General features: G+C 51.9%; 1 protein-coding gene across 2 annotated transcripts; it reads left to right on the forward strand.

Annotated features, from left to right (window-relative positions):
• Positions 1-4: 4 nt before the first annotated feature.
• On the forward strand, positions 5-27288 carry TOP3A (DNA topoisomerase III alpha). Of its 2 annotated transcripts, XM_058703760.1 has the most exons (19): positions 5-386; positions 3453-3512; positions 4947-5020; positions 5833-5908; positions 7289-7397; positions 8415-8558; positions 8712-8882; positions 9158-9258; positions 10883-10957; positions 12479-12561; positions 13618-13825; positions 15890-16075; positions 16267-16396; positions 19087-19200; positions 19302-19467; positions 20924-21067; positions 23560-23682; positions 24691-25334; positions 26699-27288. In XM_058703760.1, the coding sequence occupies exons 1-19, from the start codon at positions 207-209 to the stop codon at positions 26875-26877; spliced, it is 2967 nt and encodes a 988-aa protein (XP_058559743.1). In that variant the 5' UTR covers positions 5-206; the 3' UTR covers positions 26878-27288. The 2 variants fall into 2 exon arrangements, with proteins under 2 accessions (XP_058559743.1, XP_058559744.1); XM_058703761.1 differs by lacking the exon at positions 10883-10957.
• The last annotated feature ends 130 nt before the right edge of the window (positions 27289-27418 follow it).

Genomic DNA, 27418 nt, shown 5'->3' on the forward strand with positions numbered 1-27418 from the left:
GCCGGACGCCTAGGTGCGGGATTCCCTGTCGAGGCCGTGGGTCCGAAGCCCCGCGGGCTTAGGGGTGGTGGCCGGGACGCGGCAGGTGGCGCTGGCGGCTTTCGGGGGCCCCAGTTCCCTTAGGGTGGACGTCAGGTGGGCGTCACCTCTGGCTTTTCCAGCATGCTTGGGCACCCGGCGGGCGGCAGCGGGCGCGGGGCCTAGGGATGATCTTCCCTGTCGCCCGCTGCGCTCTCCGCTGGCTGCAACGGCCGGGAGCCAGGACGTTGTCCCGCGCTGCCATGGAGGTGGCCTTGCGAGGCGTGCGGAAAATTCTCTGTGTGGCCGAGAAAAACGACGCGGCCAAGGGGATCGCCGACCTGCTGTCCAACGGTCGCGTGAGGCGGGTAAGGAGGCGTATTTCCGATCAGCTGTGCGGGTGAGGGGGCTGTCCCGATCACCCAGCGGGACAGCGCGGCGAGCGCTGGGAATACAGACGGAGGCCGCTTCTCCCACTTCTGGGTCATTGCAGTGGCTTCCTGTCTTCTTTTCGGACTGGTAGGCATTTAAAAGCGAAGATGCTTCACCCATGTGCTTGAAAACCTTGGCTCCTCCTTGCGCACAGCCGCGGTTCCCAAACTAGTCTGATAATCGGTACTAGCTGGGACACTGGCTATTCTGTGGGTTTGGGGTGAGACCAGGGAAGGCTGTGTCTTTTTTTTTTTTTTCAACGTTTTTAAATTTATTTTTGGGACAGAGAGAGACAGAGCATGAACGGGGGAGGGGCAGAGAGAGAGGGAGACACAGAATCGGAAACAGGCTCCAGACTCCGAGCCATCAGCCCAGAGCCTGACGCGGGGCTCGAACTCACGGACCGCAAGATCGTGACCTGGCTGAAGTCGGACGCTTAACCGACTGCGCCACCCAGGCGCCCCGGGAAGGCTGTGTCTTAACAGTATTCCCTGTGATTTGAAATTTTAAGTTATTGGGAACCCCTGTTCACAGCACTTTAACTTGGCGGTCAAGCCGTCAAGCCCTGTCCCAGCATTCCCAGCTAACCTGGCTCTCCCCATCAACGGTGCATCCCCTGGGTTCTGCGGCCCCACTGGCTTTACAGTCTGTAAATGCGTATTAAGAGGGCAGTGCTACCTAGGCTATGGGATTAGAGGGAACCGCTGCCCTATTCCTACTAGTACAAAGTCACTCCCGAGAGATAGGCAAGTAAGGGATGAAAATTTGTTCTGGACACACTGGAGGTGCAAAGGAAGGGAAAGGTAAAAGAATTTGTAAAAGGTGGCATGGAGATGATAAGAACTGATCAGGAAAATCTGTCAAATAAAAGTGGATTGCGAAATGGTTTTCTGGAGGCAGAAAGCAGAAGTTCCCTGCTCTTTTCTTCTTTCAAGATCTCAAGGTCCTTAGACCTCCATTTCTAGCTCGTGGAGAGTGGGAGCAAGAGCTGAGGTTGTGTCTGTAGAGTTCAGACCTCTGGCCCCTCACAGGGAGAACTCTGATAGCTTTCTCCCTAACCTTTCACTATTCAAATTCTGGGCAGCCAAAATGACTTTATAAAACACAAGTGTGACTCCAGTAATCTCCCACTTAAAACCCACATTGCTTATCTCAACTGATGCAGGACAAACATTTGATAAAAATTTAATCCCCTTCGTGATCTTACAGAATAGAAATCCTAAAGGAGCCACAAAGAACCATTGGTGCTAATAAATATGTTCAGCCAAGTTATGGGATACAAGATCAACGTACACAAATCAGTAGCAATGAACAATCTGGAAAGAAAATGAAAAAAAAAATTCCATTTACAATAGCATTCAAAAGCACACTGAAAATTGCGACCTTCTTTATCTGGGTAGTTTTTTTCATGGTTTTATTTTTATATTTAGAAAGATGCATCTTAAAGAATTCTGTAGATTTAGTGGCAGCAGTATGGGAGTTCCTACAGATTACTTAGAGAAGGGACTTGTATTTTTTTTTTTTTTTTTTAGAGTGGACAGCACTGCAAAAAAGATCACAAAAGCAGGGGCTCCTGGGTAACTCAGTTGATTGAGCATCTGACTCTTGATTTCTTTGGCTCAGGTCATGATCCCAGGGTCATGGGATCGAGCCCCGTGTCAGGCTCCTGTGCTGAGCCTGGAGCTTGCTTGGGATTCTTTCTCTCTCCCTCTCTCTCTCTGTCCCTCTCCCCCGCTCACATGCTCTCTCTCTAAAATAAAAAGAGAAGGAGAGATCACAAAAGCTACATTCTTGATCTATCAACCGGGTGTTTTTTCTTTCCCCAGACTCCGAAACTGCTCTAAGTTTGGCGTATCCAGTTTCCCTGAGCACCTCACCCACACATGGGATCACACATAATTGTGTGCCACCCCAAAATGGGAATTACGGGGGGGGCAAGTTTGAAATGTCAGGAAAGACATTTCACATCCTCGAGGCTACCACTGATAGAGGAGACTGCCTGGTGGAGCTCTGGTTGTGGGATCACACACATGTTATCGGACAAGTTATTTACCTGGAGAGGATCAGAACGGTGGTTTTAGACTGTTCCCAAGAGACACAAGGGACAATGGATGTGCCCCTCAGGAGTCACTTGGGACTGGACTGGGGAAATGTACCTGTAAAAGTACTTTTTTTTTTTTTTTTTTAACGTTTATTTATTTTTGAGACAGAAAGAGACAGAGCATGAACGGGGGAGGGTCAGAGAGAGGGAGACACAGAATCGGAAGCAGGCTCCAGGCTCCGAGCTGTCAGCACAGAGCCCGACGCGGGGCTCGAACCCACGGACCGTGAGATCATGACCTGAGCCGAAGTCGGCCGCCCAACCAACTGAGCCACCCAGGCGCCCCCCTGTAAAAGTACTTTTAATGCTGCTGTGGAGGACGGTGGGATCTATTCAGAGAGGGTCTGATTCGTCCACGCTCGCAGCTAAAGAATTGCTTTATAGACTGGCTTCCAGTGCTGACTGGGGCTTGTAAGGTTACTGGATTTTAGAGCCAGAGGAGCACTTAGAGGTAACTTTATTCAAAAATAAATTGACATTCAGAAAGGCGAGTGATTTGCCTGTGCCCAGCAGTTTTACAGGCGCAATTGTACAGCCAAAAAGTAGTAGAAGGATATGGGGAAGAGGGAGGAAGTGGGCAAGAGAATTCCGTCCTAATCCTTTCTCTGCCTCTAATTTGTGACTTGACCTTGGACTCGTCCAGGCTCATCTATTCGTCGTTATATTAGCTGACCTCAGGGTTACCTTCTGGCATAAAAACTCCATGGACTGTCCCAAGCGTGTGCTCGTAACTGTTTTGAGGATCCTCTTGATAACTGGCCTTAGTAATTTAGCCTAGTTTTTATCTTTAGGAAATACTGTTATTTTTCAGTATGACCACTTATCAAGGTTCTACTTGATCTTTAGGCCAAGGAGTCATTTGTTTTCAACGTAATTTATTTATTCTTGTTTTGTGTTACAGAGGGAAGGATTGTCTAAATTCAACAAGATCTATGAATTTGATTATCATCTGTACGGCCAGGTAGGTGCTATCATATTTCTGTCCTGCAGCTGAAGTGTGCTGCTGTTAGATCCATGGGCCATTTTGGTATATGTCCCTCGAGTTTTTAGTTATGGCTATAAAAATAGAAGTTGTTAACTACAGGTTGCCGCTGAACTGCTTGTACCTTAAGAGTTATTTCAAGGGGCGCCTGGGTAGCTCAGTCGATTAAACATCCAACTTCAGCTCAGGTCATGATCTTGTGGTTGGTGGGTTCGTGCCCCATGCCGGCCTCTGTGCTGACACCTCAGAGCCTGGAGCCTGCTTTGATTCTGTGTCTCCCTCTCTGCCGCTCCCCCACCCACACTGTGTGTGTGTGTGTGTGTGTGTGTGTGTGTGTGTCTCTCTCTCTCTCTCTCTCTCAAAAATAAACATTTTAAAAAAAAGTTATTTGGGGGTGCCTGGGTGACTCAGTCGGTTGGGCGTCTGACTTTGCCTCGGGTCGTGATCTCGCCGTCCGTGAGTTCGAACCCCGCATCGGGCTCTGTGCTGACAGCTCAGAGCCTGGAACCTGCTTTGCATTCTGTGTCTCCCTCTCTCTCTGCCCCTCCTTCATGTTCTCTCTCTCTCTCTCTCTCTCGCTCGCTCGCTCTTGCTCAAAAATAAGTAAATAAACGTTAAAAAACTTAAAAAAAAAAAAAGTTATTTGATCAAGAAGAACGAGCCTGGCCATCATAGAAGAAGTCACTGTCTTTCACGAATAATTGTTAAGACCTAAAGATCTCTGGTTACAAATGAGTATTTTGTAATTTATAAGGAAGTCTCTTTTTAATGAAATATGGCCCCTTCTCTTTATAACAAGAAAGAAACTACAACACAGTAGTTTGAGGAAACTTTAAATCCTATAAAAGGCATCATGGTGCTAGAATTAGAACGGTCGTTAGTTTGGTATTCGGCTTCAAAGAGATACATTTATGTTCATTTTTTCCCAACTAGGTTTTGTTTTGTTTTGTTTATAGACTTAATTTTTTTAGAGCCATTTTAGGTTTTCGGAGCAAAATTGAGAGGGCGGTACAGAGATTTCCAATAGACCCCTGCCCCCACACATACACACCCCCCCCCCCCACCATGATCAACCTCAGATCACCAGAGCAATGCATTCTTTACCATCACAATTGTACCTACACTGACACATCATAATCACCCAAAGTCCCTAGTTTACATTAGGGTTCTCTCTTGATGTTGTGCGTACCATGGGTTTGGACAAAAGTAGGACATGCATCCGTCATTACAGTATCATGCAGACTATTCCCACTGCCCTTAAAGTCCTCTGCACTCCATCTCTTCCTTCCTCTTCACCTCCTCCAACCCTCGGCAACCCCTTTTTTCTCTTTAACAGAAGCTCCTCCCTTTTATTTGAATGATGTGGCAAAATATAATTGCCGAAAGACTAACTCGAATTTTGTTATCCTTCAGAATGTTACCATGATAATGACTTCGGTTTCTGGACATTTGCTGGCTCATGATTTCCAGATGCAGTTCCGCAAATGGTCAGTACAATGCCTGGGGGAAGAACTTTCTGATTATTACAGTAAGCTGTGACATGCTGCCGGGATTTTGAGGCATGTTGATCTTACTATATAACTTCTAATACCCAGATGACTGTCTTTGTCCATTCGGGCTGGTATAACAAAATGTCGTCAACTGTGGGGGGGCTCATAAACAATAGAAATTGATTTTGCCTGGTTCTGGAGGCTGGAAGCAGGAGATCAGGGTACACGTAGACTGCTGACCTCTCACCATGTCCTCAGCTGATGGAAGGAGCGAGGGAGCTCTGTGCGTCTTCTTTTATCAGAGCATTAATCCCATTCATGAGGTACCACTCCCGTGACCTAATCGCCTCGCAGAGTCCCCACCTTCTAACACCATCACATTGGTATTAAGATTCCAGCATGTGAATTTTGAGGGGACAAACACCATGGAGACCACGGCAGTGACCTAAGATTAACTGAACCATTGTGGATTTTTACCGTGTGTTGAGAACAAACAACCACTTTGAAGTGTTATTTTCCTTAGAATAGCCAGACCTATTTCATGTAGTCACTGTGTTACATTTATCCTATTGCAGACGTGCGTGAAAGGGCTCCAGAATTTCTTCTTAGCAGCTGCTGCTGTCACAGAAAGCAGAAAGTGCTTTGTGCAGAGGGTCATAGCCTTGCTTTTAATTCTCTGGCATTTTCACGTGGGACTTCTGTTGGGGATCCATCCGTGAGCTCACTGAGCAATTTTTTTCTTATAAAAATGGAGGACTTTCCATCCTGTGCTGAGGTTGGATGTTTTGTGTTTTCATCCTCTTTTCTAGGCACAGCTGCAATCCCCTTGTCCTCTTTGAAGCAGAAATTGAAAAGTACTGCCCAGAGAATTTTGTAGACATCAAGGTAGGATCTTTTGGAAGACATACAGCGCTGGAGTTGAACAGCTCCAGAGTGCAAAATAATTGAACAGTGACTTCTGTATTTTGAATGCATCAGAATTTAGAGATCGCGTTTCCCACCAAACTTAGTGCCATGATTTTAAAAATTATTCCTACTCAGGGCACCTGGGTGGCTCAGTCGGTTAAGCGTCTGACTCTTGATTTCAGCTCAGGTCGTGATCTCATGGTTGGTGAGATCAAGCCCCAAGTCAGGTTCTGCACGGACAGCCTGCCTAGGATTCTCTTTCTCCCTCTCTCCCTCTGTTTCTCCCCCTCCCTGCCCCCTCAAAATAAATAAATAAACATTTAAAAATTCTTCCCACTCATCGTATAAATGAGGCCACTTACTTTTTATCTGTTTATTTTCAAAGAGTTTAGTTTAAAAAAAATTTTTTTTAACGTTTATTTATTTTTTGAGACAGAGAGAGACACAGCAGGAACAGGGGAGGGGCAGAGAGAGAGGGAGACACAGAATCGGAAGCAAGCTCCAGGCTCCGAGCCATCAGCCCAGAGCCCGACGCGGGGCTCGAACTCGCAGACCGCGAGATCGTGACCTGAGCTGAAGTCGGACGCTTAACCAACTGAGCCACCCAGGCGCCCCTCAAAGAGTTTAGTTTTAAATAATGTCTCCACCGATGGAGAAGTCACAACCCCAAGATCAAGAGTCACAAGCTGTCCTAAAAATAAGCCTTTTTATTAGTAGTGGTTGTTTAAATAAATCCTAGGAATAACACTGTTAAATGATTAATTCTAAGTGATGAATCACTGAATTCTATTCCCGAAACCAATACGACGCTATGTGTTAACTAATTAGAACCTAAGTAAAAAAAAAAACTTGACACGTTGAACAAGTTAAAAAACATTAATCCTAGCTTCCATCCCGAATTAGCATGGAGAGACAACAAAGTGTAAATGGTCACGTGACAGGCAAGTTATGAGTGCTCAGGGCACCTGTAGCAGTGGTCTGCTAGCTGGGAAGCCTTCTTGGGGTGAAACTCAATTAGGGATCAGTTTCGTTTTTGACCAGGACGTGATCAGAACCACGAGAGTTACAAGTGTGTGTCAGAGCTGAGGTTTAGGTCTTGTCACACTAGGGCAGGTGCATTAAACCCTCCATCTTCTAGAAGCTCACTTTCGGGTCCGTGATTCTAAGCTGGAGGGTTGTGGTAGCAGCCTCCGCATCCTTACAGGTAGTAAGAGCAGTTTCCTCAGATCGCTCCCTCTCACCAAGGCGGCACATTCCGATAACATCACTGATGTTCGGTTTGGTCACATGTCCTTAGCGTAGAGGTGTCACCTCATGGCGACTGCGCTCTCACCGCTCTTCCCTGGCTGGGAATTTCAGAAAACTCTGGAACGAGAGACCCGGCAGTGCCAGGCCCTGGTGATCTGGACCGACTGCGATAGAGAAGGGGAAAATATCGGGTTCGAGATTATCCACGTGTGCAGGGCTGGTAAGTGACGTGGCTTCCGGGTTTCCACATGCTGGGACCACAGAAGTAGATGGTTCCCCTGTGTGAGTGGGTCAAGGCTGAGTTCCTCCTTACAGACTCTCCCCGCTGGATCCATCAGGCCTCACCAGCAGTGTGTCCAGAGCAAGTTACTGAACCCACAGGAGCCTCAGCCTTCTGGAAAGTCAGGCCAGTCTGACACAGTTCCTAGGGTGGCACGAGGACTAAAAGAGTTACCGAGTGGCACAGACCCCACAGCCCAGGGCTTGTTTCGAGTCAGGTCCAAGTAGATTGCCAGCTGCTTGAGAGCAGGGACTTCTTATCATACCTTTTATAAGTATAGATTGAATATTTGCAAGAGAACGCATATGCCGTACGGACAGTACAAAGAGTAATTCTAGAATGTTGTTTATCTGCTGTATTCTTTGTATGCTGCCTGAATATTAATAAATACTCACTGAGGTGAATTTAAATGCCTTCAACGGGGCTAATGATTGCAGGTAACTTAGTGGAAGTGATGCACAGGTCATTCTCAGGCTTCAGAGAGTGGATGGTTTCTATTTTCCCTGAGTGTTTCTGTGTTGAAAGCTGTAACGACTGCTGGGAATTTAAGTACGTTAACTTTCAGGGACAGTGTGTATGTCCTATGTTATTTCCGTGCCAGGACATGAAATTCCCTTGTAGGACCTTCTAATTGACAACATTTTATTTTCCCTAAACATCTAAGAGAACGAGTGAGATTAGAATCTTGAGAGGCTCATAAGGAGAATAGCTGAAATTCACTTAAATAGCTAAAATTCACACCACTCTTACTTCTGACAAAACTAAGCTTAGCGGTTATAGCAAAGTTTCCTTCTTAGGTGGCTAGCATACTGTTAATTTCACCTAATCAGAAAATTGGGTGCCTCACAACATCTCGAAATGGCTTATCTTTCATTCAAGGTGGTTTAAGAAAAGCGAGCCCTTTATGATGGGAAGGCAGTGTGGTTTGACTTTGATCTTGGTGACTCTGTTCCACAGTGAAGCCCAGTCTGCCAGTGCTGAGAGCCCGTTTCTCTGAGATCACCCCCCGAGCCGTCCAGACGGCCTGTGAGAACCTGACCGAGCCCGATCCGAGAGTGAGCGATGCTGTGGACGTGAGGCAGGAGCTGGACCTGAGGATCGGTGAGCCACTGGCAAACTCCCCTGGGGGTCTGCGTGGCACATTGGGGGTTGGGTTATGAACCAAGAATGAGGCTTGTGTGTAGATACGCGCAGCTCGCTTTGATCTTATGGTCCACTGCTTTCTCCTTCCTTCCTTCCGTCCTCACTGCCTAGGCGCTGCCTTCACTAGGTTCCAGACCCTGAGGCTGCAGAGGATTTTTCCCGAGGTGTTAGCGGAGCAGCTGATCAGTTACGGCAGCTGCCAGTTCCCAACCCTGGGGTTCGTGGTAGAGAGGTTCAAAGCCATTCAGGCTTTTGTGCCAGAAGTCTTCCACAAAATTAAAGGTATGGCCGGGGGAGTTGTTTATGGTGTAGAACCTAAGGGCCTGGGAAGCACCAGGAGCAAAAATGGCACTAATTAAATGTGTGAGTTGTTTAGTCTTGCTGCCCTTCGTCCCACCCCATTACGATGCTCAGAATCCACTTGGTTTCCTGAATGACCCATAATCCCAAAGCCATGTTTCCTATTCCTTTGGAATTTCAGTGCAATGTGCTTTCTTCTCTCTGTCCCATCATATGGCTTCTCTGAGTCATGGCCTTCCTGTTTGTCCCCGATACAGTAACTCATGACCACAAAGATGGTGTCGTAGAATTCAACTGGAAAAGGCATCGCCTCTTTAACCACACAGCTTGTCTTGTCCTCTATCAGCTGTGCATGGAGGTAAGAGATAGTTGGAATTTTAATGATCGAGGAAAACTGTTCTGGAAGTTCCCAGGCCACTCCTTCTGTGTTAGCAGAAGTGATCCTGCTCCCTTTTCCCACTGAACTGTAGCTTTCAGCTTGCATCTCAGGACCTCACTTTTAGGGAACCTGTAGGACGAACTCCATGAAAATGGTACTAAACAATGTGAAACCACAGGAGCTGCAGACCTTTTAGATAAAGGCAGAAATTTTAAGAAATACATAGCTGAAATCTCTCCCTAAAGTAGAATGCTGTTAGCAGAGGTCACTCAGGATCCTCTAGACCTGTCTGGAACAGTAGACTCCTAGAGCTGGAAGGGGTTTGGACAGCATCTGGTCCAGCTCCCTCTTCCCCCGGTTAGATGAGATCTAGAAAGATGAAAGTCACAAACGAGCAAGTTAACTTCATCCAGGGGCAAATGCCAGGAAGGAAAAGTAGCGGGAAGGAACAGAGACCAGCCTGGGGGGGGGGCAGGGAGGGGACCGTTCTAGGCATGGTGGTCACGGAAGACCTCTCAGGGCCACATCTGAGTGAAGGCCAGAGTGATTAGCAGGAGACAGCCAGCCACAAGGGGGCCGGGGGGTGGGGGGGTAGGGAACACGTGTCAGTAGACAAGTAGAGAGAGCGGCCCATCAGGACCACAGGCCAGTCGGTGGCCGAGTTGCGACCCTCATACTGATCGTCCACCTTGTGGTGCTGCTGCTTTTCAGCCAGTACCTGACTGCTGGCTTTAACCTGGAGGCTGCACACAGTGGTGCCTGAGAGAAACTCTGAGATCTCTACTTCGATGAGTCACATGTGCTCCCGGCTGTAGCGCCCCGGCAGGTTTATTAATTGATTTGGCGAAGGGGGACCGATGACCGGTGAGCACCGGCTGCGGTGCCAGACACGCTTTATGTTACACTATCCTGTTTAGTCCTGATAGCGCCCGTGAGGGTGGCGATCCTGTCCCCGCCTCACAGGTGAGGTGGGAGAGAGTGAAGTAATCTGTGCGCACTCTAGAGCCGGTAAGGGGCACGGCACAGCTAGCTTCTAGCGTACCTGACTCTCCAGCTCCTTCCGGAGACCACCCTGCGTCCAGGAGTCACTCTGTCCACGCCTCTGCCCTTTGACCCTAGAGGTCACGGAACTACCTGGCACGTCTCTGACACTGCACATTTACCCGTTCGAGAGAAGGAAACACCCCTGTTCGCTGGGGTGCGGTGAAGATGGTCTCCACATTGGGCTTTCCAGCTTGTAGTGTACGATTTCTCCTATTTCTAACTTGGTATCATCCTGACGTTTTAAAATGTAACACCGTGCACGTGTAGGTAGGAAACAGTGCTTAGGAGATGCAAGGCTGTCGTGTTCCGCGGGCCCTGGAAGGCACCTTGGGGCTTGTGAAGTTGCCCCTCAAAGTCTTGGTTTGAGCGGGAAGGTGGTGAGGTCTCCGCCACACCGCAGGCTTCGAGCCCACCTCACTCGAGGTGCTGTCGTGGCTGGAGCAGGGGCCTCTGCTCGTGGTGAGTGTCCTCCAGAATGGTGAGCAAAGGCTACCGCAGGACAGCTAGAGAAGGTGCGCGAAGAGGTTAACGTGGCCTCTGCTTTTTTCTGGCTCCCTAGGATCCCAGGGCAACCGTGGTAGAGGTCAAGTCTAAGGCAAAGAGCAAGTGGAGGCCTCAAGCATTGGACACTGTGGTATGTTCCAGATGACTGCACCAGGCGCCCAGGCACTCTGATTGCCTGGTGCTGGGACCAGGTTTCTACGGCAGACGGTGGCCGGTGGCACAAAGCATCACCCTTCACGAGGCCAAGCGGGAAAGCCCTTGGGGAGAACAGAAACCCCAAAACAGAGGCTGCTTAGTCTTTTCGTGCTTTTTTAAGTTAATAAATGCAACGTAGCTGCTTTGTGTGGGGTTTGGCAAACAGAAAGAGGAAGACACATCCCCCGTCATCCTTACGTAATCTCTTTTTTTTTTTTTTTTTTTCAATTTTTTTTTCAACATTTTTTATTTATTTTTGGGACAGAGAGAGACAGAGCATGAACGGGGGAGGGGCAGAGAGAGAGGGAGACACAGAATCGGAAACAGGCTCCAGGCTCCGAGCCATCAGCCCAGAGCCTGACGCGGGGCTCGAACTCGCGGACCGCGAGATCGTGACCTGGCTGAAGTCGGACGCTTAACCGACTGCGCCACCCAGGCGCCCCATGTAATCTCTGATCCAATGTGAGCATCTCCTCTTCCTGTTTTTTCTCATACACGTGATTTTTACATTGTTTTGATTAGGATAGCTGTCTTTTTCCACCCAAGCATTTTTCTTTAACGTGTGCCTAATCTATGTAAACGTTTTTTAAAATCTGTATTAACAGCCTACCTTAGGACAGCGTTTCTCAACTTTTTAGACCCACGAAGAGCCACCCTGCTGGACACAAGTTGGAGTTAACTACCTTAGGAGTGCCCCTTCCCAGTCACCACCAGTCAGGACAATTCAGGGTACAGTTGCCGTCAGGATTCACCCTGGAGGTTGAACATACAGAACAAACAGGCTAAGAAACATGTGGGGATTGGTGGGCAGTGTGGTCTTTACCTTGGGTGTGGCCCAGTGTGTGTGTGCGCACGCACGCGCGTGTGAGTGATTTGTAGGAATGACAAGGGGAGAGTTACAGACCAATTGCACAGGACAGGCATAAGTGTATTGGTCCTCACTGGTTAAATAGGCTTTGACATAGAGCCGCTGACATTGGTGGAATGTGACCAAGGGGAAGGACAACCGATTATCTCCCAGGAGTTTTTGAAGAATGGTATTCATCATCCAGAAGTTAGTAGGGCTCCAGTGGTTTTCCCAAAGTGTGGTTCCCAGACTGCCTGTATTAGAATCTGTGTATTGGCTTGCTGGTTTAAAAAAAAAAAAAAAAAAAGCAGATTTCTGGCCTCTGTCCCAGCCCTCTTCTGTCAGAATCCCTAGTGCTCAGGGCCCGGGAATCTTTTCTCTTCCTAAGTGATTCTTGCTTCTGCCCATCAAGAGCCTGAGAACCACTGGGTTGGAATCTGCTTCTGCCTGGCAGGCCCAGAAAGCTTTCTTTGCTACAGTCTTTCTCCCTCTGCGTGACAGCAGCTGGAGTGACAGTGGCCAGACATTTGTGAAGATGAGTTGTGTGGCTCTGTTGTGCCCTCTGACTCCCACACTGCACTCTGACTTGCCTATTGACACATTTAACAGGAGCTTGAGAAGCTGGCTTCTCGCAAGTTGAGAATAAATGCTAAAGAAACCATGAGGATTGCCGAAAAGCTCTACACTCAAGGGTAAATATTTGGGAATAGAATTTGGTGCATCTTTGTCAGGGTGAAGTATTTTATTTTGCTTCATTTTCTTTTAAAGATTTTATTTTTAAGTAATCTGTATACCCAACATGGGGCTCAAACTCACAATCTGAGGTCAAGAGTTACATGCTCCACCCACTGAGCCAGGGTGAAGATATTTTAGAGCTTATGGGTAAATACAGACTGTCTAGATATCACCTGAGCTCTGAAGTAGAAAAATTTTGACATTGACTTTTCTGATAAGGAAAAGAGCCCGTTGAGTGAATTCACATCTCAGTGTTGACCTCTCAACAGTCCCCCCCGCCAGGGCCTTGGCAGGTGGCAGACCACACCTTTAGTAGTCGTTTGCCATCATAAATCATCGCGCTTCAGGGGTTGTGAACATCCCAGCACCATCCAGTGACGGTGCGGTCCATGCTGTGGACCGCTGTGGCAGCCACTCGCCACAGGTGACTATCAGGCACTTGAGATTTGGCTCGTGCGAATTGGGACATGCTGGAAGCGTAAAATATGCTCTGGGTTTTGAAGACTTGTATGAAACAAAAGGATGTAAATGATCTCGTTAACACCGTTTAAGTGGCTAGTAAAAAATGGTAAATTACACGTAGGGTCCACGTGAGGGTTTGTTAGGCAGCATTACGCTTTCTATACCTGAAAAAAATTCGTAGGAGCACACTCTGTTGCTGCTCTCAAGGCCATGGGGGGTCACTGGCAGACCATTCATAGATCGGGCCAGGGCTGTGTCCCGGCCACACAACGGCTGGCAGGCTGAGCCTACTGTGTTCCCCGCCTGTGCTTCCCCTGTCATTTATCTTGTGGCTTCTTGGGGCATCTCAGCAAGAGAGCCTGCTGTCTCTCACCCCATCAGGGGGTCCCATCCGAGAACTTTTGTCAACGTAGGTAAGCTAGGTTGCCTTCGGTTGCGTTGGCCAGCTCAGATGGGACATTGCAGGTGCCACCAGGTGCTTTCAATCGAATTCAGTTGTTTCTGGAGCAATTCTAGCAATTTCTTTTTCTATTCGTTTGCCTTTGTTTTAGGTACATCAGCTATCCTCGAACTGAGACAAACATCTTCCCCAAAGACTTAAACCTGACGGTGCTCGTAGAGCAGCAGACCCCGGATCCACGTTGGGGGGCCTTTGCCCAGAGCATTCTAGAACGGGGCGGCCCTACTCCACGCAATGGGAACAAGTCTGACCAAGCTCACCCTCCCATCCACCCCACCAAATACACTAGCAGCTTGCAGGTTGGTTTCCCTAACTACTGCCTCCTAGAACCCAGGGGGAGGTGAAGGGTTAGCGGCACTTGAATTTAGTCTGTGGGCTCTTACTTGAGGAACTGAGTGATTTTGAAATATCTCTCCATTTTAGCAAAGAAATGTCAGTGTCCGAATTCTGCTGCTTCAGTGTTCTGCTTGGTGTCCGTGAATCCCCGCCCCCAGAGCAGGCTCCGCTGTCCAGCCCACTTCCCGCTCTGTCAGACCCCCTGCAGCTTTGCCGAGCCCCCCACACGTGGACTAGGAGGTTCGCCTGCCCTGTGCCCTTGCACAACCCCCACGGAGCCTCCCACAGAATCGCTTGGCCTTCTTGGCCCCTCGTTAACTGGAGGAATCCGGCCCCCATCCTCCTCAGACTCGATGGGTTTCCATTGCCATCCTGACACTTGGACGCTGTGACACCGGCCTCTTGTCTTTGGTCCGGTGGTGGCTGCAGGGCTCTGCCGTGTGTCTTGCCTATTGTCCTTCCTCAGCTGGAGAATGAGCTCCAGGAGGGCCCTGAGGGCCAAGCTGGTTAGGCTTGTTTGACAGATGCAGGCTCGTTGCAGAGCTGAACCACATTTGGTCCTTGTTTCCTTTTTTTTTTTTTTAATTTTTTTTAATGTTTTTTATTTATTTTTGGGACAGAGAGAGACAGAGCATGAACGGGCGGGAGAGGGGCAGAGAGAGAGGGAGACACAGAATCGGAAACAGGCTCCAGGCTCCGAGCCATCAGCCCAGAGCCTGACGCGGGGCTCGAACTCACGGACCGCGAGATCGTGACCTGACTGAAGTCGGACGCTTAACCGACTGCGCCACCCAGGCGCCCCATCCTTGTTTCCTTTTTTTATTAACACGCGTTGTTCTCTGGCCCTAAATGCAATACAGGTCCATTTTAGTTTAGAAAATTCAGAAGAATATGAGGAAGAAAAAAACTTAACCATTTTCTCATGTGCCAACTTTTTTTTTAATAGATGTTTGTTCATTTTTAAGAGAGAGTGTCGGAGCGGGGGAGGGGCAGAGAGAGGGGGAACAGAGGATCTGAAGCGGGCTCTGTGCTGACAGCAGAGAGCCCAGTGGGGGGCTCGAACTCAAACTGTGAGATCATGACTTGAGCTGAAGTCAGACGCTCAATCAACTAAGCCACCCAGGTGCCCCTGAAATATTTTAAAGTATGATATTTAATGATTGCATAGATGTACCATAATTTCTTTTGCCAAATCTATTTTTTTGTTGTTTGTTTATTTTTTTTTGAGAGAGAGAGAGAGCACACGTGCACAAGCGGGAGAGGGGCACAGAGAAAGAGAATCTGAAGGAGGTTTCAAGTGTCAAGCTGTTAGCGCAGAGCCCGACGTGGGGCTTGAACCCACGAACCGCAAGGTCATGACCTGAGCCAAAGTCGGATTGCCAGCCAACTGAGCCACCCTGCTCATCTGCAGGGTGCAAGATCACCCCTGCAGAAAGCACCCCTGCAAAATCTGTTTTTTAAGATTGCTTTCAACTTTCTGAGACATAATAACCATTGACCTTTGTGTAAATATCTGGGTGGACCTTTCGTTTCCTTTGGATCCATTCTTAGAATTATTGGCTATGAGTATGAGCATCTTACGGGCTTTGACAGATTGAGCCTCGCTCAGTCCTTGATTACTTCACTGGTAGAAAGTCCCATGAACCTTGTGAACGTGATGGTGTAGGGCTGCTGGCTGTAACTTTACTGTGTCTTCTATACAAGGGATCCCTTATTAGTTTATTATGTTTTTACCTTGTCTCCTCCCTTGGTGGGGTTTATGTCAAAAGAAGCACCCCTCAGTCTGGAAGGTAGGATGCCTTCCTTGCTTATCCTCACCTGATTAGGGTTGTGTCTAAGTCCACAGCACACGGCGGGTATGCCCAGCGCTCCGTGCTGCTGCGGGGGCTACGGGAGCCACGTGCCCTGTTTCATGTGGAACTTTGGGCCGGAAGGTGGCCTTGGCCACGTCAGACTACTGGTGGTGCTGCGATCCTTGAGAGGCTATCTTCTGGAGGGAGTTTCAGACCCTTTCTCTTTCTTCCTAGGGAGATGAGCAGCGACTGTATGAGTTCATCGTTCGTCATTTCCTGGCTTGCTGCTCCCAGGATGCTCAGGGGCAGGAGACCACTGTGGAGATCGACATTGCTCAGGAACGCTTCGTGGCCCACGGCCTCATGATTCTGGCCCGAAACTACCTGGATGTGTACCCATATGACCGCTGGAGTGACAAGGTACTAAAGCACAGGCCCGGCCGGAGGCCAGAGGCCACGTCTCACCCCGTGGGCCTCGGGGAAAGGGGAAGACAGCCGTGTTCCCGACCCCAGTGCCATCTGATGGAGCGGGGCCACGTTCTTTGAAATGGAAGTTGTCTTTTGCCTAAGTGCCATGCGGAACGATCTGACGCTTCTGCTGCTCTCCGTAGACCCTCCCCGTCTACGAGAGAGGCTCCCGCTTTCAGCCCAGCACTGTGGAGATGGTGGACGGAGAGACCAGTCCCCCGCAGCTGCTCACCGAAGCCGACCTCATCGCCCTCATGGAAAAGCACGGCATTGGTCAGTAGCGGCTCCAGCGCCCTCCGTATGGGCCAGGCACCGTGTCTCTTCTGGTCTTTGCCACGGGCTCTAACGTGGCCATTGTATTCTTCACCCCCTTTGTAGCTGAAGTGAGGCTTAGAGAGGTTAAGAACCTTGGTCTGAGTAAGTCCGCACATTGTGCTCTCAACCACTGCTTTACAGCAGCCGAATGAGGACATCGATGTGTCCCAGGACTCGGGGGCGGTGCGCTGGGAGCACCCTGGCCAGGTCCTGTCCGTGGACTCAGGATATTTGGCCCACACAGGGATTTGCTTCTATTTTGAATAAGTTACCAACATTTAAGGCCTGAGAGATTCCACATAAAAAATCCGTGTCTTCGTCTTGCGAGGCGTCGGGTCTGGCAGCCCGCCCCTTCGCGCCCAGAAATGGAATTGGAGTTGAATTGGAGTGGTGGCTGTCCCTTCCCCATCGCTCACACTTGGCTCCGCTCTCCGCTCGTTACCTGCCAGGCCCCTGCGGGGTCTGAGTTTGCTGCCCTGCGGCTAGCCACATGCGGCCGTGCCCTTGGTGTTCCTTAAAGCATTCCTCATAACGGTATGAGAACTGGAAATTAGGTTAAAAGGAAACTGGGCCAGAACTGGCTTTCCCGGTAAGCCCTGTGGCCTTTACAGGTTTACAGGTGGGTCCCTCGGGACAGATCTGCCACCCCTCGTCAGTTTTCGTCACGGCTCTGTGGATGGTCTCCGGCAAACCTAGTTCAGAGGGGCAGCGGCACGATGGAGAGGGAAGTGGATGGAGGGGAAGTGGGAGTTCCCTGGGCGTATTCCTGGGGCACAGCTGCCCGCCCTGGGGCACAGCCGCCTCACTACACAGTGGGTTTTGTAGTCCTGGGACTTGGGAAGGAGTGCCCTCCTGGAGTCCTCTGGCCATCGCTATACTGTCCGCAAAGTTGCAGGGTTCGCTAAAATTAAAGTTAGTTCACCCATCAGGATTCACTCATTAAAAATCTGAGGCTTCCACAGCTAGACGTTGGTCTAGGCCCCGGAGACACAGACAGGAATCAAGCCCGGTCATTCCATTCCCCCAAGGGCTCATCTAGCCGGAGAAAGAAATCAAAGCAACACTTAAGTCCAGCCCGATGGGCTCTGGCAGGGAGCGGCCAGGGGCCTTAAACCTCATAGGAAGGATTCCTGGCGAGTGAAGGCAAGCCAGGCACCGGCCGAGTCTGCAGGAGGACGGAGGCCCGGGAAGCACATGGCACTGTGGCCGGGGCTGTGCGTGGAAGGTGACGCTGGGAAGATGACTTGAGCCTGACTGCGGGGCCGGCGTTGCCCGCCTAACGAGCTCGGGTGTTGGCCTGTGGCCAGCAGAGCGCAGTTTAGGATTTCTGAGGAAAAGAGCAAAGGCTTATTTTTTTATTTTTATTTCTTTTGAGAGAGAGTGAAGGAGGGGCAGAGAGAGAGAGGGAGGGAGAGAATCTCAAGCAGGCTGCACACTGTCAGTAGGGAGCCTGATGCGGGGCTCGATCTCACAAACTGAGATCACACCCTGAGCCGAAACCAAAAGTCGGCCACCCAGGCGCTCGAGAGAGCTACGTTTTTTAATATGTTACCAGCTTTAAAAAAAAAAAAAACCTAAAAATGTTACCAGCTTTATTGAGATGTAATTCACATATCCCACGCTTGACTGATGTAAGACGTACAAATCAGCGTCCAGTATATTCACAAAAGCGTGCAACCCTCCCCACAATTAAACTTAGAACGTTTTCGTTGTCTCAGAAAGAAACCCCGTGCCCATTAGCAATCACACCCCATCCCCCCTTCTCTCCGGTCCCTCCAGTCCTGGGCAACCATTCATCTTTCTGACTAGAACGATACGGCGTGTGGCCTTCTGTGACCGGCTTCTCCCACTTAGCGTGTTCTCAGGGGTCATCCACACCGTGGCGGGAATCAGCACTTCTTTCCCTCTTGGCTGGTGCTGTCCCGTTGTGCAGGTACACCCCGGTTTGTTTATCCATTCCTCAGTCGATGGACTTTTGGGTCCTTCCCATTTGTCCCGGTGCACATTTGTGTCCGGGTTTGTGTGTGGACAGTTTTCGGTTCTCTAGGGTGGATAACCTAGCAGTAGAATTTCTGGGTCCTATGGTAACTCTGTGTTTACCTCTTAAGGAAGTTCTGGACTGTTTGCCGTGGCGGCTGCACCGTTTTACGCTCTGGGAGCAACGCTTGAGGCTTGAGGTTTCTCCGTGCCCTCGCCAACATTTGCGGTTATCGGTGCTTTTTGGTTATACCCATTCAAGTGGGCGTGAAGTGGTACCTCTGTGGTTTTGATTTGCATTTCTCTGATGCCAGAGCTACGTTTGCAGAGAACCCTTTGGCCACAGCATAAAGAAGGGGTGGGTGGAGGAAGCAGCCAGAAAGGAGGAGACCGAGCACATTGCACTGATGCAGATGACATGACATGGGCTCCAGCCGTGGCTCTGCCACATGGAGCAGAGGACAAAGACGCAGGAGTTGCGAAGCTGACACTGACAGCTTAAGTGAGGAAGTGGATGCGAGGGAGAAGTGTGGTTTCTGCGTGGGCCGGATGCAAAGGGAGGTGTCTTACCGAGAATAAGAAGTCCAGGCAGAGGAAGGTGCCCACAGGACCCGGGGGCGGGGGGGGGGAAACGGTCTGCATCACCCCGAGTAACCAGGACTGGCTTTCAGGTACTGATGCCACTCATGCGGAGCACATCGAGACCATCAAAGCCCGGATGTACGTCGGGCTCACCCCGGACAAGCGGTTTCTGCCCGGGCATCTAGGCATGGGGCTTGTGGAAGGTAAGGAGGAGGAGCTCGCGGGGGTATTGGCAGAGCCGCGTAACTAAAGTCCCCGAAGGTGTCGCCCGGGGCCACGTAGAACACCGCTCTTGCCCCTGCAGGCTATGACTCCATGGGCTATGAGATGTCCAAGCCCAACCTCCGGGCTGAGCTGGAAGCTGATCTGAAGCTGATCTGTGAGGGGAAGAAGGACAAGTTGGTGGTTCTGAGGCAGCAAGTCCAGAAATACAAACAGGTTTTCATTGAAGCAGTGGCCAAAGCAAAGAAGTGAGTCCGGGTCCGACTTGTGTGCGCACGCGGTCATTTAGCTCTGCCTCCTGGGCCGTAACCTCTCCCTGGGCAGCGGGAGCGGGTGGGGGTGATTCGGCAGAAACCGGGCGGCGCGCCTCCTCGCGCCTCCTCGCGCCTCGCGAAGTGTGCACCGCGGGTGGTTAGATGTCCTCGGGCCAGTTCATCACAGCCGGCGGTGTGCCTGGCAGGGCCGTCCCCATGCAGCTCCTTCCCCTTCGGACTTTCCTCCCGAGGGTTCCCCTTCCGCTAGAGCTTCGCCCGCATACAAACGGTAATCGGAAAGACCTGGTCCCGTCGTGCCAGGCTGTTGGCGCCAGATAGAGACGCCATTCTCTTGATTTTATTTATTTATTTTTTATTTATTTTTTTTTTTTTTTAATTTTTTTTTCAACGTTTTTTATTTATTTTTTTGGGACAGAGAGAGACAGAGCATGAACGGGGGAGGGGCAGAGAGAGAGGGAGACACAGAATCGGAAACAGGCTCCAGGCTCCGAGCCATCGGCCCAGAGCCTGACGCGGGGCTCGAACTCACGGACCGCGAGATCGTGACCTGGCTGAAGTCGGACGCTTAACCGACTGCGCCACCCAGGCGCCCCCCATTCTCTTGATTTTAATTGTCCTGAGTTAACAGGCAGCGCAGCCGTGGGGCAGGAAAACCTAGTGCTGGTGTAGGACACGTTTGCTCTGTGGAGTATTTCTGGGAGGTGGCCACGCAGCAAGCGGCACGTGTGCATGTTGTTAGATGCAAACCTGTTTCCTACCCCATGCCAGTTTGGCAAAGAAGCGGATGAGCCAGGGCACCCGGCGGGCTCTGTCGGTAGACCCTGTGACTCTTGATCTCAGGGTTGAGTTCGAGCCCCGTGTTAGGTGTAGAGATTACTTAAAAATAAAATCTTAAAAACAGAAATGGATGAGCTAGTTTATTTATTTTTAATGTTTATTCTTGACAGAGAGAGAGAGAGACAGGGCATGCGTGGGGGAGGGGCAGAGAGAGAGGGAGACACAGAATCGGAAGCAGGCTCCGGGCTCCGAGCTGTCAGCACAGAGCCCGACGCGGGGCTCGAACTCAAGGACCGCGAGATGATGACCTGAGCCGAAGTCAGACGCTCAACCGACTCAGCCACCCAGGGGCCCCAGGATGAGCTAATTTAAATGTAAATCCAGACAGACAGACACTTCTGGAGTGCATGCTAGGACCCTGTGCAGTTTTGTTTGGTGCGGGGCTGGTGACAAGGCAAAAGTACCTGCCTGTAGCTGGATCACTCCCGGGAGCTGCCAGGAGCCAGAGAGGAGCCAGGGCCGCTTGGCCAACACAGCTCCGTCTGCCTCCGTTCTCCACATCAGGGCTGCGGCGAGCAGCCCGCCGGTTCCCCTGGTCATGCTCATGCTGTGCGCACGTAAGAATATCGTAAATGTTTTGCTCTTTCTTCAGATTGGACGAGGCCTTATCCCAGTACTTTGGGGAAGGGGCAGAGGTGGCCCAGCAAGAAGCCATCTACCCAGCCATGCCAGAGCTCATCAAGAAGTGCCCGCAGTGCAACAAGGACATGGTCCTCAAGACCAAGAAGAGTGGCGGGTCAGTGCCAGACTTGTGGTGCTCACCCAGCACTTGCTGGGTTGGCCATACAGCCCCCTGCAGGGCCCTGTCGTTTCACTTCTGTGTCTGTCTTTGTTTGTTTGTGTATTTATTTATTTATTAATGTTTATTTTTGAGAGAGAGAGAGACCAGGTGCTAGTGAGGGAGGGGCAGAGAGAGATGGAGATACAGAATCCAAAGCAGGGTCCAGGCTCTGAGCTGTCAGCACAGAGCCCGACACGGGGTCGAACCCACAGGCCGCGAGATCATGACCCAAGCCGGAAGTCGGCCGCTTAACCGACTGAGGCACCGAGGCACCCCTCTGTGTCATTATTTAAAGGCAGGCGTGCTGCTGCCGGCCCCTGCACTAGGTATTGGAGGTAGAAGGCTGGCTGACAGGGACCCGGCCTTGGAGTCGTGACATGACCTGGGATCCAGAGGAGGTGGGGGATGACGGCAGATTTGCGTCCCTTGTGGATCAGACGCCGCCCACTCACCGTGTGGAGGACGGTGGAGGAGCATGAGCTGAGGACCCCGTTGGGTCTGAGTTCAAATCTCACTTCTGCCACACACAAGTGTTGTGCCCCAGAGCAGGTTACTTAACTACTAAGCACCAATTTTCCATAAACCTGGGGCGGTGGGGTCTACTCTGGGAAGGGTGAGGGTTTGGCGTCATGGGTCAGAAGTCTAGTAGCGCAGGGCCTGACGTGTTAGAGATACTCAGCGGCACTGCTTTTCTTCTTCCGGTTTTGGCGCTGATTTGGACCTGGACGTGCCACATCCCTTCTCACTCTTAGTGCAGCAGTGGGTAGGCAGTTTTTCGCGAGGCTCCCCAAGCCGGCCCCCAGCCGCTGGCAGGTGTTCACAGCAGGAGTGGGGAATGGAGAGGGTGGCCGTCATTTATCACGTGCCATCCCTATGGGGGGCACGATGCACGGTCCTCGACGTACATTCTGGACTCCATAACCACACAGCAGGGTGGTGTTTTTACCTCAGTTTCGTACGGAGTGGAGGCTGAGGCTTCGTGGGCTGAAGCGACTTGTCTACAGCAGGCAGCCCTGGGGAGCGGGAAAGGCAGAATTTGATCCCAGGTCTTCGCGGCCCTTCATTCCTTCACCCCCTTTGGGCTGCAGCCGTGTGCCGCCTCTGTGCTGCCTTGGGAGCGGGTGGCATCCCCGACTACTGACCCGTCACTGGCCTGGGCGAAGAGAAGGCCAGGCCGGCTCTCAGAAACCAGAGGCTAATGGGCCCAACTTGGCAGCGGGCAGCAGGTGCACGCATACGAGCCGGTGCTGGTACAGGCTTCGCCCAGTGCGGACTGCCACATGCGAGGGCTTAGTAAGTGCTGTGCTGTGAACTCTGAAGTTCTCTGAGTGCTTGAGTCACCGGGGGGGGGGGGGGGGGGGGGGGGTGTCTGGGGATTGTCTTGTGGAATTTACCGCTCCAGGGCTTATCTGATAGTTGCCGTTTCTCAGTGGATTAGCTGTTTGAATAATTGGGGTTTGGGGTTTGGTTAGTTTTCCCCGGTCTGGTCGTACCCAGGCATGCTCAAAGGACATCGTAAACTGTGTTCACGTTGGCTAGTCCAGCCCTGAAGTTTCGTGGCTGGAAGCTGTAAGGAATTGTTGGCCAAGGGGCACCTGGCTGGCTCAGTCGGAAGAGCACACAACTCTTGATCTCCAGGTCGCGAGTTTGAACCTGACACTGGGTGTAGAGATTACTTAAATAGATAAGAACCTCAGAATGATGTGGTGCAGGTGTCCTGAGTAAAAGCTCTTTCATCAGACAGATAGGGTTCTATTCCCAGCTCTCTTACTCACCGCATGTGCATCCTTGGGCAGGTTTCCAGACTGTTCCCCACCTCAGTTTGCCCCACTGTAAACTGAGCGTGTCAGCGGTTTCCGTCAGAATTGTCGTGTGGAGAAGTTGGGGAAGGTCTGAGAGCACACAGCCCGGAACCTGAGCAGCACCTGAGCAGAACCCTCAGGTCGTGGCCTTGCTATGGCCCGGGTTGGTCAGTGGGTTGTTTTTTGGTTTTGTTTTATTTATTTGTTTTGAGAGAGAGAGCACGGGCATGCGTGCAAGAGCATGGGGGAGGGGGAGAGAGAATCCCAAGCAGGCTGTGTACTGACAGTGCAGAGCTCAACTCGGGGCTCGACCCCCCGAACTGTGAGATCAAGACCTGAGCTGAAACCAAGTCGGACGCCTAAGTGACGGAGCTCCCCAGGCACCCTGGTTTGGTGCTTCTAAAGAAAGCAGAATCAGCAATATGTATTTCTTTTTTTCAGGAAGATGGGAGATAAATGCAGGCTAGTTTTTCTCATTTAGTACCAGCAACTGTGTATCCATTTACGTGTCCTTCAGGAAAATCAAGATCTCCCTTAATCGACTGAGGAAAAGTCTCCCTGCCAGATGGGCGACAGTCTAGGAATGTTTATTTCCTGCATGCAGTCTGGTGGCTCCTGCCTGACGCTGCTCCCTTTCCCCTCCAGGTTCTACCTCAGCTGCACCGGTTTCCCAGAATGCCGATCGGCCATGTGGTTCCCTGACTCTGTGCTGGAGGCCAGCAGGGATGGGACTGTGTGTCCGGTTTGTCAGCCGCACCCTGTTTACAGGTGAGCTGGCCCCTGAGTCGGCTGCAGGAAGAGCACAGGTGGGAGGGAATCTCCTGCGACTTTCATTCCTAGACCACTGCGTGGCCGGGGGCGAATCGGTGCTCTCAGCAGCAGCTGGGTTGGCAGTCCTAAATCGGTCTGTGTCCCTTCCCTTTCCAGCTAGATTGCTGCCAAGTAGGGCATGGGGAAGAGAATATTCGTGTGTCAGCCGTGGCTTCCAGGCTCCTCCAAAGGCCCAGAGCCCTCGTGTAGAACCGGTCCTCAGACCTTTTGGCCATAGGACCCCTTACACTGGTAAAAATCATTGAGGAGCCCAAAGAGCTTTTGTTGTGGGTTAAGCTCATCGATAAGCTTATCAATTTAGATTAACTTATCTAATTAACTAACTTATCTAATTAACTTAGGTTAAGCTTATCGGTAAGCTTATCAATTTAGATTAACCATCTAAATTAAAGTGGAGGCATTTAAAGACACATGTATTAATTTTACAATGCATACACTGCATACTGACATAAATGGCATGTTTTTACTTATTTCCAAAGCAGACCAAACAAAACAATGCATTGTTTTCCATTTCTCTAAGTCTAATGTCTGGCTTTAGATAGGACTCCGGCCTCTGCTCCCAGGCAGTGTGCTGGGCCCGTGGCATGGGCTGTGGCCTTTGGCAGAGTCGCATGCCTACAGCAGGGAAGAATGACCGCTGTAACTTCCTAGCCTTGTAACAAAATACCTTGAAAGGGCCCAGGAGCCTCCAGGAGCCTGAGAGCCGCTGGTGTTATGGGAAGTGAACCTTTCAGAGACTTCTGTATTTTGGTGGTTAATTGGGATCTTAGATTTCCCCTGCCTCCCCCCCTGCCCTCGTGACAGCTGGACGGGCTAGCGGTTGGCAGGTGGCTGGCGTGAGCTCCTGGGGCACCGAGGGGAGGCCCAGGGTGGGCGCAGCCCTTTTCGGACCAGAAGACTTACAGCTGGTGGTTCATGCTTTCACTCACCTTCTGGCCTCACTAGGTTGAAGTTCAAGTTTAAACGTGGCAGCCTTCCCCCGACCATGCCTCTGGAGTTTGCGGGCTGCGTCGGAGGATGTGATGAGACCCTGATGGAGCTCCTGGACCTAAGACTCTCACGGGGCGCCCCCAGAGCCAGCCAGCCAGCCAGCCAGCCCTCTAACCACCTGCAGGCTAGCCAGTCCCTGAACAGAATCGACAGCGCCCCGCGGGCCCTGCCACCACCCGCTGCCACTGGTGAAAGTGACTCTGTGACCTGCAACTGTGGCCAGGAGGCCGTGCTGCTCACCGTCCGGAAAGAGGGTCCCAACCAGGGCCGGCAATTTTATAAGTGCAACGGTGGCGGCTGCAACTTCTTCCTGTGGGCCGACAGCAGCCCCCCGGATGCAGGGGGGCCCCCCCCCTCGGCACCAAGACCCTCAGGTGGCTCGGCAGGACGCCCGCCTGGCCCGGGGCATCGCCGGGGTGGGTTTGGCAGACCCGGCGATGACAGCGGAGGGGGCACGTCGTGCCTGTGCAGCCAGCCCACCGTCACCCGGACGGTGCAGAAGGACGGGCCCAACAAGGGGCGCCAGTTCCACACATGTGCCAAGCCAAGAGAGCAGCAGTGCGGCTTCTTCCAGTGGGCGGACGAGAACGTGGCCCCAGGTGAGACGGGACGTGTAGCCGGGCCAGGGCTCTGCTGCAGTTCTGCATGGCGTCCACCTCCTAGAGCAAGGGCGGCCCCTGAAGGGAGGGCGGGGCAGCGGTGGGCCCGGCAGGTGCGCGGGGTCTTCATACCAAATTCAAGGCCGGCTGCAGCCCACAGAGCTGCCCACTGTGCACCCGGCACTACGCTAGACACGCTATCTGTGCGTCTTCCGCCCCCGTCAGCTCAGCATGTGCTCACAGTTGTACAAACGGGGCAGCTGAGTCCCAGCGAACCGCCTCTGCTGGGGGTTGCACTGCAGCACAGCCCGAGGTCGGCCGGACCGCTCTGTTCTGCGCTCCTCTAGCCTTGGTAGGCTCGCAAGGTCTTTGTCTTCAGCTGCGGAGCCTGGCCCTGGGGATGTCTAGGAACCTGCCCAGAGTTACATGGTTTGGGCCCGGTAACTGGGTCTGGTGAGAACCACCACCCAGACGTTGGAGCAAGGCAGATCACTCGCCCGGAGGCACTTGGAAGCGGTCCCGCCCACCCCAGTGCTCGGCAGAAGCTTAGTTGGTACCTGAGAATAGCCGAAAGCCCTGTTGTCGGACAGAGCTGGTCCCAAAGCCTAGCTATAGAACCTTGAACGAAGGGCCCGGCCTCACCGCCTCAGTTTCCTCGGTGAGCTGGGCACTTGCCTACCTTCCTCAGGGTTCCTGTCTCAGAAGAGTTTAGTTAAGTCTCAGACGGTGATTCTAACACACGTTGCCAGCTCTGCTTGTACAGGAAGAACCTAGAAGGCTGGGGAAGGCACAGGGCTGGCTACCAGTGCCCGAGGGGGCTGGAGGCAGCCACTGCCACGACAGACTCGGTTTGCAGTGTGTGAGAGGTGGTCCAGGAAGTGGTGTCTGACGTCCAGGCCAGCTGACCAGTTGTCCCGGGTGACACAGGGCGCTCCAAACTAAGAGGCCCATTTGAGGGCTGGAGGAATCCAGAACTCCCGTTTCCTGGCACGGACGGTGGGGAGCAGGTTGTTGGTCACAGGCCTGCTGGGTTTCGCTGCTTCTCCATGTGACCTCAGGCCAGTTGGCAGGATGTTGCTTCTGTAAAGAAGGCCTGTGTGAAGTGACAATAGTGCCCTCCTTATCAGGATAGTGATGGTGGGCCAAGGCCTTCAAGGACACAGGGTCCTTTAGGGAGTGGTGTCGGGGCAACGGAAGCGGGGGGACACACCGTGTGTGGCGAGGAGGGAAGGGAGCCTGGCCTGTGGGCGGACGCGACCATACAAAGGCCGGAGGGACACCCCCCGCCCAATGCTGGGACCTGTATTTCTGGCCACTTCTGTGTGTCTGTTCCAAAGTCAGCCTTCCCCTGACTCTTCCCGCAGGGAGTCTCGGAGTCCAGACCTGGCCAAGAGACAGGGGCAGAATCCAGGGGCCAGAGGCCAGAAGCAAAAGAGCCCGGGCCACTTCCTCAGACACGGGCTCCACGGCCAAGAAGCCCCGGAAATGCAGCGTTTGCCACCAGCCTGGACACACCCGTCCCTTCTGTCCTCAGAACACATGAGGCAGGGGAGGGGAGAGAGGGCCACATCCTCACACCTGCCCCTTCCGTCTCAGGAATAAGCTGTTTTCACCAGGACCAGGCTGCCCTTCGCTGCCCTGGAGGCTTTGCGGAAAGTGGCGGCTTTTGGAGTCTCGCCGCCTATCGTGCTCGGGAGTCCGGATCCGGACCGCTCTCTCGAGAAGTCCCGTCTCTGGTAGACAGTGGCTCCCCGCCTGGGCTTCTTGCTGCTGGCGCCGCAAAGCATTTACCAGCGGGGTTGGTGCATCCCGCGCTGTGGCTCCAGGCAGCCTGGAAGGGGCTTCACCCACAAACATTCTGAGAAGGGGATGGGAGTGGCTCTTGTTCTAGAATTGTGTCCGTAGAAGCAGCTCCCACAGCTCGTGTGCCTTAATAAAGAATTCCGTCCCTCTCTTCTGGTGGGTGTGGTGCAGCGTCTGGTGAACAGTGGCAGAAACGACAGACACAGACGCCAGCCAGTGCTCGGGGGGACCTCTCGCCTGTCTCTGGGCCCCTGCGCCTCTCTTCCCGGCCCCTGCCCGTC

The sequence above is a fragment of the Neofelis nebulosa genome, chromosome 16 (genome assembly GCF_028018385.1).
Source record: "Neofelis nebulosa isolate mNeoNeb1 chromosome 16, mNeoNeb1.pri, whole genome shotgun sequence".
Lineage (NCBI taxonomy): Eukaryota > Metazoa > Chordata > Mammalia > Carnivora > Felidae > Neofelis > Neofelis nebulosa.